The 12,424-nt window shown below is 47.3% G+C and overlaps 1 protein-coding gene and 1 long non-coding RNA gene across 2 annotated transcripts; both read right to left on the bottom strand.

The window, feature by feature from the left end:
* Positions 1-332: 332 nt before the first annotated feature.
* Positions 333-8,655, bottom strand: LOC121589926. Its single transcript, XM_041909196.1, has 10 exons — positions 8,577-8,655; positions 6,877-7,040; positions 5,922-6,779; positions 5,505-5,645; positions 3,263-3,368; positions 1,827-2,141; positions 1,291-1,753; positions 1,138-1,213; positions 960-1,044; positions 333-871 (listed from the first exon to the last, which is right to left on the bottom strand). The coding sequence occupies exons 1-10, from the start codon at positions 8,638-8,640 to the stop codon at positions 429-431; spliced, it is 2,715 nt and encodes a 904-aa protein (XP_041765130.1). The 5' UTR covers positions 8,641-8,655; the 3' UTR covers positions 333-428.
* A 2,999-nt stretch (positions 8,656-11,654) lies between these two features.
* LOC121588713 lies at positions 11,655-12,418 on the bottom strand. The gene is made up of 3 exons (XR_006004202.1): positions 12,220-12,418; positions 11,896-12,165; positions 11,655-11,743 (listed from the first exon to the last, which is right to left on the bottom strand). It is a non-coding gene; the product is annotated as an uncharacterized LOC121588713 (long non-coding RNA).
* Between the last annotated feature and the right edge of the window lie 6 nt (positions 12,419-12,424).

Consider the following 12,424-nt stretch of genomic DNA (forward strand, 5'->3'; position numbering starts at 1 on the left):
CAAGCAAAAGATAGTTGTACATAAAGGAGAAATTAAATTTTACAAACAAGAAGCATGCCTCAAAACAGTCAAATTGAGCATGTGTGTATTTCCAAGGGAGTGCAAAGTGAGAGGTCTAAATAAAAGAAAACCTTACGCTCAATGACCTTGTAGCGAAATTTAAATGTAACAAACTCATCGTATACTTCTAATATCTATGGAAAAATTATGATAAAGAGATATATTTGTACTTGCCATGCGAGTACAGACAAGGTACAAAACTGAACAACAAAACGTCGGTATCTGATAGAATAAACACGCATTTTAAGAACAACACACTGGTCTACCGGGGATTTTCATTTGTACTCACAACACTAATAATACCATTTATTGCAAACGTAAGAGAAAACAACACAAACATAGAGTATCTTCACGCAGCGCAGAGGGCCTTACAGCGGTTCCGCAACCTTCTGCTGTATCCAGTCGACGAAGCTGGCCACGCGCGTATAAACGCCGGGCACTTCCGCACGAGCGCATCCGATACCGTACGACACGATGCCGACCTGGTAGTAGTGGAACTCGGTACCGAACCGCTGCGGCAACATCAGCGGCCCACCACTGTCGCCCTGGCACGAATCCTTTCCACCCTCGATCACACCGGCACACATGACCGCGTTGTCGAACTGCTTCTGCGAAAACACCTTCCCGATCTTGTCGTACAGCGTGCGGCACTCGTCGTTCGCGATGATGGGAATCTGCAGCTCCTGCAGCACGTTGGCCGACTTGCCACCCTCCTGGGTGCGACCCCAGCCCGCCACGAACGGGGTGTAGCCGATGAAGTTCTTGCTGCGGATCGTGTCGCTCAAGGGCAGACAGATGGGCTTGATCGCATCTGTGGGGCAATGGACGGGATAGTTAAGGAAAAGGGTTTCCCATCGACACAGAAGGCCATCCATCCATGGCCAACACGCAAGTCTTACCACTGAACTGCACCTCAAACTCCATGTACAGCACGGCCAAATCGGTGTGTCCGTCCTTTTTGTCATACGATGGATGAGATTCGTACTGGGCGATGGTACGCGGAGAAGAAAAGACAGAAACAAAACGTTAAAAATTTGTACTTCCCTTCACCCATCCCGACCTTGGGGAGTTACTCACGCGAACGACGGGGACGTCGATGTGTTTCGTTTCCGCATCGGTGGACGTATCGTGCTCACCCAATCGAACCGACGACCTAAGCAGCGGGAAGAGCAAAATCAAACATTACAACTCCAACCGTTGATGCCACGGACACCAAGCCCCGAAACTTACAGATCACGTCGAATACAGTGAGCCGCCGTCAGTACGTGGCGCTTGGTGATGAGCGAACCGCCACACTTGAACGAAACCTCGCCGAGCGTATTCTTATACCCGACCAGCGCCATCCAGGGCCATCCATTCAGTTCGGCCGGAACACCGCCGACCACCCGGTTGTGCTGCACCGTGCTGTATCCGCAGCCCGTTTCGGGCGTTAGCAACTCAGCCGGCCCGTTGGACGGTGCCGGTGCAGGGGGAGCTTGGGTGACAGGTGCTGGCGGCGGTGGCGGAGGAGCCGTCGGTGGTGCAGTAGGTGGAGCGGTCGGTGGTGCAGGCGGAGCTGACTTCTGCAGCGGGCAGCACACGTTTGGCTGGATGTAGTTGCACACGGCATTAGACTGGCGGATGTACTGCACGTACTGTGGGTCGCGCTGGCGCTGGACGAACTCATTCAACACATCCGGGCAGCTTCGAATATCTGTCGAACGAATCGTTAGAGTTGTATGCTAGAAAGGTGTCTTCCCCGACGTGACATGCTTTTGCATACTCACTTATGCAGTATCCTTCGCGATTGTCCGGCCCGATGCAGTCGGCCGTACGGAGCGGTGCCAGCGTGGTCGGAGGAGCTGTCGTTACCTCTACAAAAGGAGACGAGGTTGTAGTGGGATCGTACTGCACGCCGTCGCTGCAGCAGAGCACTGGGCTGCCGTTAAAGTTGCGATTGCCGCAGCTGCGCTGGGAGGCGAGCAGGAAGTTTACCGTCTCCTGGTTCCTGTTGTACTGGTACAACCGGATCAGAGAGGCACAGTACTGGAACACCTGACACACGCCTATCTGACCGTTCGGGGTATAGCAAGATCGGCCGGCTGCAATGGAGGATGTACTTTCGTGACCGAAGTTCCACTCGTAGGGAAAGGGATCTTGATCCAAATGAGGACATTTGGAAGTGTAAAGAGGAGGTGTAGGTGTTTGTGTCTGAGTGTGTATGTGTGTGCGTCCCTCGCTCTCTACGAATGGCATGCAAGCATTCGTGTTTGTTGTCGACCCTAGAGCATTTATCAAAATACCCTGCCCAGCTAATAACATAGCCCCGGCTGGCATACATCACTTATCATCTTAAGTTTCACTTAAAGTCGATTGAACAAGCAATATAATTGTAGCTCACATGGCTTTTGAATTGATTGTTTCACTCGTGTGGGGAGCGGATCCGGCCATTCGCGCTCGGCTTGACGTAATGTTCCACAATCGTTAGACGCTCCTTCGGTCAACATTCGTATGGTAGAAGGTGACCACCACCAACAACAACAACAACAACGGCCAACAACAGTAGATATTGTTTGACAAGTAACTGACCATCATCATCATCATCATCACCACCACCACCATCATCGTCGTGATCGTCATAAGCTACCGATCGAGTGAGTGTTATCGATTAACACCATCAAGTTCCCCGCGCACACCCATCCCCATTGCCCGGCCCGACTAATGGACGCCGTACACTTGGCCGTGACTGAGCCGTTTAAACAAACGGTCGAGGCGAACCACCAGCATAGCTGGAAGTTAAAAATTGGACGAACATAACCCTCCAAAACGGGTACGCAGGCAGCAATCGAAAGAACCGAACCGTCTATTAGCCGCCACCATGACACCATCGCACGAAGGAAGACAGCAACAAGCGATAAAGCAGTGAACCGGCTAATTTCACCACCGAAAAACAAGAAACCGGACCCGAAGCGTCAGCATTCGCTGTGCACTTGAACTTAGGTAAGTTTCAGCAACGGTGGTGCACGGTCGAACGATCGTTGCTTTGAAGGAGGTATGACCTTGGCACTGGTTTTTCCTCAAGGTTCCCGGTCGTCTACTATGCTTTACTACAGTGTGGTGTGTGCGTATGGATGAATGAGTGTATAGCTTGAAGAGCCGGTCCTCTTTAACTGCCACATCAATTAGATCACCAGGTGTAGAAATTGCTTGTACGCGATCGTACCTTGCGGTTGCACTTGGCTTATAACCAGGCAGGTAAGAATAAGGAACATTAACTTCCACATTATGCTCACACGGATTAGGTACACTGCTTTGCAACAAAATTCAAATAAAAATCACACTCTCTACTTGCTCGACGCGATCACTGGGACACTTGTTTAATGGCGCTGCGTGCTGTAGCTTTTAGCACATTCTGTACCGCACACGGAGGACGTAAACGGCCGTCCTTCCCGGTCAACCGTAGCGTCAACACTAAACTTAACCCGTTTCTTCGGTAAAGATTTTAAGCACGCAGCACAGCAGCAGAATCGCGAATCAGAAGTCGGAAGTCGCACAACCACCATCGCACCACTACCAGCAAAGCAATACCACCCTACCCCATAAACCGGCTGGTTCAGAAAGGGGGAGGGGGGGGAGGGGGCGATGTGTTGGGGGTTCGTTTCACTCGCATAAGTTTCCGCGCTCCTCGCAGGACCCTCGAACCGTACCAAAGCCTTAGCAGCTTGTGGCTCCTTGTGAGCAAACCTTTGCCACCAAGCGTCACTCGAGTGGAGAAGTGTGTCTATCGTTGGGGCCTTTCGGTGTGGGATTCCCTCTCGCCGGACAGAATCAATGAGCTTTTGCGGAGAAGAATTAGACAGCGGAAACACAAACACAACAACCGCACACAGCTAATTCCACTCTTCCGCTGGGATCATTATCTGATTACTCATTTTGGGAACGGGGAAATTACATGCTTTTTTTAACTCACAACAAAACTTTTGTTTGTTTTTTTCCCCCAACACAAAACACTTGTGTCGATGTTTTGGGGATGATAGCTGTATCTGTGCAAAAATTAACAGCAAGTTAACCGACACTAATAGTGATCATCATTGAACCTGTCGTCTGCCATGATGGATGCTGCTCATGCATTATGGAACGTCCTCAGCGTAGTAGGCTTTTGATGCAGGGAATATGCAGGATCGATAAGATCGGCCGACGATCGCAAAGCAGGCTGGTTGGACGGGCAGCGTGTAATGTTTTAGCGCCGGGGCGTGCATTTAATGCGTCGTCGTGTCGGTAGAATTACTGCACGCGGTATAATCTGGTGCTACTACATCTTACTTAACCGGTCGCTTGCACCTGTCCATTTGCATCATGACATATGACGATCGAGGATCTTTAGTCGATGCACGGAGATCTGGTATGATCAAAACAATTATGTTTATCGCCTTTAAAATAAATATTTTATTATTTGAATGTCATACTACTCACCTCATAGAACATTGATTTGAAAAATGAAAGAGAATTATGTTTCCTAATTTCCACCGTATGCTGTTAGAAATATATTAACGATAATAATTCCATCACGCAATATTTCTCATGCTTCAAATGGCTCTAACTACTTGAAAGCTTTTAGGTAAGTATGTCAAGTACATCTTTATTTATTACACACTTGCCATTACAACTGGTAAGGCACTAGACAGATATCAATTACTTGTTTAAAAGGATTTGTCTTCGGCTATTACCGTAAGTGATTTTTTATATGTGTTTATGGTGGTGCTGGGTACTTTTAAGATATTAATGCAAATTTACTATCGACAGTCATAAGAATAGAAAAGAAAAGCTCATCCACAGACGTTCTTTGGTTCATCCGATTGGTAAGCCGTTTCTATTGACCCAAATCACTGGATAAGATATGTTCCCTTATCATAAACAACGGCCCATGCTATTCAGCCAGTGGCATCACTGCTGAGTGAGTAACGCAAAAACAGAGGTAAGAAGATTCAAAATAAAGATTGTCAACCTTCCAGCCAGTGGCAGCCCGTTCAAGGGCCCCCATGAAACCGGCTTGATTATTCGCCTTAAACTTGAATTTTACATTTTATTCGGCTGATGTGTGTGTGTGGCACGCGATGGGACGGAGTGAAGCGGGGGGTTAAAAAACAAACACATAACCTGCGGCGACAAACTGGTCTTCTCAATTAGCAACCGGTTCTGGGGCCTCCTATCGTTCGAATCGGCCAGCTCATGTGTGTCTGTGTGTGTCTTTTGCATCCGTTTTCGCGGGGTCATGCGATTTTGGCCACATCCGCAAAGCTCGATTTAATGTAGAAAACAACAACGAAACCCAATGGCGGTAGACGTGTTGTAGGGTTTTGGGTGCGATGACGCAAGCTTAACAATCGGCGTGGCCTTGGTAGGTATTGGTGCAGCGTTAATTAATGGTACAGTGCGCCTCCCCATCTTTGATGAAGCGCGGCTCAGAAGTTGAGGTTCGCCTCGATCCAGGGAAGATACGCGGTCACTTTCACGTACACCCCCGGAAACCCAGCCCGCGCACATTCGTATCCGTACGAGATGAGTCCGATGAGGGTGTAGTAGTAGTACTGGCCGTTGGACGAGAGCTGCAAAAGAGAAGCAGTGCACAATGATGGGCCAATTAATTAGGTATTGCACGCCATGATTCAGCTGAGGTGCCTGTTTCACACTAAACAGGTCTAGACAAACATACGGCATGGCGCTCGTTAGTGCGTCCTTGGCGCGTAGAGCGTAGTGAAGTGGCTGGTATTTTAGCGTGAATCGGATATTAATCATTGCATCAGTCACATCGTGACGCATGTCGCGTGCCCACAACCCCGGGGGGGCTAGAAACGCACTAACCCCGCGTGCACTATACTAACCTCGGGCAACATTAGCGGACCGCCACTATCTCCTTGGCAGGAGTCTTTGCCCCCTTGGGGGAAACCAGCACACAGCACCGTGTCATCGAAGATCTGCCCGGGAAAGTACAGCTTGTAGTTGAACGCACACTGGTCAACCGGAAGCACGACCACCTGTGCCTCCTGCAGCCGGGCAGCGGTCGGCCCGTTGTACCCGACCGCTCCCCACCCGGCAATGAACGGTGCGTAATAGGTTAGATCCTTGGTGCGCTGTTTCGCTTCCAGCGGCAAACAGATCGGCCGGACTGCCTCCGTAATGGTGACGGATTTCTGCAACAGCACCAGCGCAATATCGTTGTAGATCTTTTTCTCATCGTAGCGCTCGTGCACCACCCAGCGCTGTATGTAGATGTCTACCGGGTTGGCACCGTCCTGGTCGGACGTGATGTCGTGCTCCCCGAGCCGTACAAAGTACAGCGCCGTCTGGATGCAGTGCGCCACGGTCAGGACGTGCAGGGTGGTGATCAGCGTACCACCGCACAGAAACCGTGGTCCGGCGTTAAGCTCGAACGATGTCGATCGATAGCCGAGTGCTGCCATCCATGGCCAAGCGTTTAGCTGCGCATCGACACCGCCGACCACACGCGTGTGCGTCCCGTTCGACATGCCACAACGGTCGGCATCGTTCGTTGGGAGCCGGTTCGAGCCGGTGCTGCTGGGCGGTACGGTCGTTGGGCCGGCAGTGCTAGAACCTGCTCCAGTGGATGAAACGGCCGCGAAAAAGAAGGACCCGGGTGCGGTAGTAACGGTTGGTGGATTGGTGAAGCTGGATGTCGTGTTTGAGTCTTGGTGAGCGAACCTGAACGTTGGACAGCAAACCTTTGCAACGGGGAAGGGAAGAGAAGAAAAGCACGGTGAACATGAGAAACCTCCTCGGTTAAGCTCTGTCTGCAATGGTGGTGAAAGCCAACATTACCATCGGTGTTACATCGCTGTAGCCACAGACTGACTGTGCCACATAGTTCTCGATCGCTGGATCGCGCAGATTAGCGTTGCGGATCAGCAGCTGCAGTATGAAGTCACAGTTTACGTACACGATGCAGATGCCATTCTGTGCGTTGGGCGTTAGGCAGCTGTCGTCTGAAAAAAGGAGAGAAAACATTCGCCGCATTACAGTCGGTGATGGTAGTGGCAATCTTTCTTTGGCAAAGAGCATACGTATTCGAACGCTTTCTTACGTACTACTCAACTTCGCGCGGTAGTAACCGGTATCGCTCGTGGATCGATGCACGGGCAACCGTTGTACGTTTGCCTTGGATCGATGCTGGGCATTGGATCGAACCCAGAGAAGGTGGTAGACGATAGCACCGACGATGGACAGGTCGGTGGTACCGATGGGCAGGAAACGGTAGTTGCGGCGATCGTGGTCGGAACCGTGCTTGTCAGTCCCGGTGGATTAATCGTCGAGAGGAAGGTCGGGAACGTTGGCAGTGGTGATATACCCGTGACCGGAGTAACCGGGGACAGAGTGGATGTTAGTATAGCACCGGGAAGCGTACCGGTGCCGGTGGGTGGATTCGTAAAGGTAACGGTAGGGAACAGGGGTGTGCTTGAAGTGGAAGTCAGCACAGGATTGGAGATGGTGCTGGGAGGAAACGTTGCACCACTGCCCGTCGTAGTGGGTGCTTGAGTAATGAAGGTGGTAGAGGTAAGACTAGGCACCGGGATCGTCTGCGTTACAACGGAGGTAGAAAACGTGAACGGTACGGACGGGCTAGTCGTGGCAAACGTGGTTGACGTGAACGGTGCGCCCGTTGGAGTGGTTCCCGTACTAAACGTTAGCGATGGGCTGGTTAGCGGGGTGAAAGGAATCGCGGAGGACGCGGTCGAAGCAGGAAAGGTGTAATTCGGTGGCAGCGTAATGAACGGGAATGGAGTCGTCGTTTTCATATGGTTGAAACAGATCCCCTTCCAGTGGGCCAACTTCACTAGCCAGGGAAACATCAGCAGCTTCCAGCAGATTTCGTCCAACGACATAACCGTTCGCACCACACACTATGTACCAGCACAACACGACCGTTCTCACTATGCTACTCACTACTAACCGGGTGATCGGGTGCTTTTGTCGCTTTTAAGCCATAGTGGACACACCTCACAAAAACAGGAACAATAGAATCACACGGTGCAGCTGTGGCAAAAAGCCTTCAATGTCATTTTTAATGCTCCTGATCACTCGGCAACCGGTACGTGTCGCACTTTACACGTTCGACTAGCATATGATTCAATAATCGCCAGGGAATGGTATTCGGCGCATAGGTGGTGCAGTGTGAAAAAGTGACCACACTCCCGTCACGCTCTTGAACCTTCGCTGGCTATCATCTGCTCAATATGTTCTCATCGACAGATTTACTAGAGCATAGCATTTCTGTTCTAGGTCGAAGCCACAGGTTAGGTGTTGATTATGCAGCGTGCGGGGCTTACGAGAAAGATTTCAATTCGCGACGAAATCTCATAATTATAGACACTTGAAAACTGTTGGTGCGCCTCCCTGCATAGTGCACAGGTTATTTAACTAAAATTTAATAATACCTACTCCCTCTCAAATGACCACATAATGTAACATGCTGTTTGCTTGATGCTTAAAATATCACATTATGTTTTAATCATTCTACTTACTCTGTCCGTCTGCGAGATGAAACAATATCAAACTGATAATCAAGAACAAACCGCTGGAATACATCACGCTTTTAAACTTAACCTATCCTCAAACGGTAAAAATGTATGAACTTTATTCTGCAACAGTTAAATCCGAACTGGACCAAGCGCTGGCGATCGCAAAACTTTGCTGATTATTTGAGGCAGCTATTAATGTGCGAATTGTACTCGTTACACGTTTTTGCTTCACGTTGGGTTCGTTTATTTTTTCGTCCACAAAAATACCGCCAAATGTGACCAGCCATGGCCCATGGGTGTTTGTTTGGTACTGTTTGATGTGGTGAATATGGATCAAAAAAGTGTTCGGATTAAACGCAGAGGATTATCATTCGAATGATAAGCTCAGTACACGCACTTAAGGTATGTTTCCATATTAATGTTGACTCGATTCGTAAAAGTCCTGATACTCGTGGTCTAACAGGACTAGATACTGATCGATTCTTTATTCCTACTTGTAAATGGCTTTGCGTAAAACATATGTAATAAAAGATACCCAACCAATAAAAAAACAGAAGGATTGTCGTTATATTTCCAGAACGATCAAACGATGCCCTGTGGAATAGAGGATTGGATGTTTCAAACATACCACTAACAAATGTTTGGTTTCTACAGCACTATCGTTATATTTTCAACTCGTGCGATTGTTACTTTTTCAATTATTATTCAAAGTCTTTTCCCTTTTTAATAAAACTCAATATCTCAACGCCGACGAACGAAATTCTTAAAGTCTTTGTCACTCGCGGAAAATGATAGATTTGAGAAGGTAGAAATGAACTTGATGAAGTTAGGTAGTTTTGGTCTGGTAACTATACGGCTCGGAAAAAGATGTTGCCTGTTGTTTTGAAAGAAATCCGGAACCTATTATATGTACTGAAATATCACATATTACTTTCATACATGGAGTGGAGTATGATGATCATGCTTGAAACATATTCAATCTTCTTTTACTTAGTTGAGTTTCACCTACACCAACGCTTGTTTGATATAGCTTCGTAACCATTGGTATGAAACACGAATGACCTCGTCAGAACTGGCACGAAATACATTAATAAAACCATCGTTAAAAGTTCAATACCGGCTTTCCCCGATTCCCTCAACGTCAAGATCACCCGCAATTGAAGACTGTACAGGCATCCCCCGAGTTACGACCCCCTCGAATTACGACGATTCGTAGATACGACGATTTTGATTTTGACAGTTAAAAGTTGTCATTGGGACGAAATTGCTATATTTTTTTGAATTTCTGTGCCGATAACCGTTTCAAACACATTTCCACAGATTCAACAACTCTCCGGTCTTGAATATCTATATCGTATAAACGGCTTTTGGAAGAAAATTAATACATAATCGTACATTATTTTAAATAAAATACACGATTTCATAGATTCCGACACTTCAACTTCGGTCATAAACGTAATTTTCACAAATATTCGACATACGACTATTTCGACTTACGCCTTGCTTTGGGACATTTTTTCGGTCCCAAATAGAGTCGTATATCGGGGGACACCTGTGCATCAAAAGCCACCACCGAATCAGCTGATACGATAGCGAAACATGTACGAGCAAGAGAGACGGCGGGGCGCAGATGCTAATATGGCTCACACATGAAATGTACGACCCCATGACGTCAATGAGGGGGGGGGAGGGGTTGGAGTGTATTTATTTTTTGGCCATTTAATTTTGCCCTCCAACACAATCGCACTGAACTCAAAAACCTTTAACTTGAACCCTCAAAAACCCTCGCTCGAAACGTCAAAAACCGTCGCAACGACTTACAAAAACAATCGCCAGCGAGGAAAAATCGCACCGATTTGGAGCGTTGCCGAGCTCACGAAAACCCAAGGTCTATTTAGGATAGAGGTCGAAGCATAGCTTGTTTCTGTTCCGACATTTTGAAGCTGCGTTTGACACTTCGATTAGAAAGTGTTTACAAACAACTCACGCAGCAATCTGCAGAATCGAGTGGAACATAATGGATACCTTTACTGCAAAAAAACAAGGAAACAAGAGATATGTAGCATAATTTTAAACTGCGTTCAATACGGAAACAATATTTGTCAACAACGTTCTTTCATACAGGTGCTGAAAACAACTTTATACAGCAGTCTTCCCACAGGAATTTGCGTCTCACAACTTGCCTTCCAGTGAGTTTGGTGAAGGTTTTCGGTATATATGCGGAGAAATAAGAATTGCTTGCAATGTTTAATGAGGTACGTATTCTCCATAAGTAGAAACTACAAGATGCAACTTAAAACAATTAGCTTTTTATCATTTTGTAGGTGATATTCTTTTGAATGAAGCATGTTCAAACCAGCTTTTTTGTTGTACAATCCAACGATCCGGCTGCTGTTCTTATCAAATAATGCTTCAAATATCGCAGCGTTTGTTTTACGGTAGCTGAACAACACTTTTAAACTAGCTTATAGATTGCAAGCACCAACTCTCAGTCGTCTAAACATGCTCAACAATGGAATACGGTGATAGTCTATGAAGCGCGGCGTGCAAACAACACACAACTCCCAGCCAATCGCTAGCGATTGCTTATTTTCATTGTGTTTTCTGAATGTTTGTGATGGTGATCACTCAATACTTAATTCCAGGGTTTTGTGGAGCACCTGGACAAGAACGTGCACAACGTGCCCTGAAGATGCAGCTAGTCGGCTTGAGGAAGGATTTTATTTGGGGCCCGCGAATGGGGATGAATATATTTGTATCGTCAGCATAAAGAAAGTGGTTTCCTGGAGCAAAAACCCCGAATACGCCATACAAAGAGTACAATGAAACGTCGATCAACGTTGCTTCCTTGTGACATACCCAACGAAGCGATGGTACGGTGCAAAGTGTAGTGTCCAGGCCAACAGCTGTTCCGGCAGTCTGAGAGTTCGGAGTTTGACGAGTAGTAAGGAATGTGGAACAGTGACGGATTAAGGATATCGGGGGCTCTAGGCGACTAGACTAGACTAGAGAACTACGGGGCCCCAGGCGACCGCCTAGTCCGCCTACCGTTAGATCCGCCACTGATGTGGAACACTATCGAAAGCAGCCTTGGCCGCTTTGAAGCATTGATAGTGTCAGCCGAGTGATTCGTGCGTTGTGATCGCTGCCTTCTGATTTCCGGCCAGCATCTGCAATTGTACGATGGCAAACCTTACCTGTAGCAGCTCGTTTGTACGTCCGGCTAACAGCTAAACCGCCTGAACAGTAGTACATCATTCGTTCATATTGCAGGTTCGCTTTTCCTCTAGAATGCTTATTTAAATTGATAATAAAGGCTTACCAACTGGTTTCAGCTTCTTAAACGTCTTCTTGTTTTCCTTGGACGGTGAGTTGATGAGCTGGTAATCGTCCTTCACGAAATGTGAGGAGCACAAAATATGGTTTTTTGAAGGAGTCCATTTGTCTTCTTGTTTGCAAAATAATATCCATTTGCGCAAAAGAACTGGCTCAGTTGGAAATTTATGGAAAATGATGTCGATGTTGTGCTTTTTTGCCAGATACCGGCTATTGCTACAAAAAGATGCAGCGCAAGTTGTTGTCATGTTGTACACTGAAATTGCATAACAAAATTAGTCTCATGACTTCAAAATTAACACCAACATACCTTTAAACGAGTTAAACTGCACCAAAACTTCGATTATTTTAATATTTGGATGGAATATAGGTCGTTTTTAAAAACTCGGTACGCGTGTAACTCGTTTTTTTTCTAAAACCACCGCCGTCGTATGAAGGTAAACAACTTCTTACCGAAATGTCAAATTTTTCCCACAGCTGTTTGTCAATTTACACTGAATGCTTCAACCTCTATC

The sequence above is a fragment of the Anopheles merus genome, chromosome 2R (assembly GCF_017562075.2).
Source record: "Anopheles merus strain MAF chromosome 2R, AmerM5.1, whole genome shotgun sequence".
NCBI classification, from domain to species: Eukaryota; Metazoa; Arthropoda; class Insecta; order Diptera; family Culicidae; genus Anopheles; species Anopheles merus.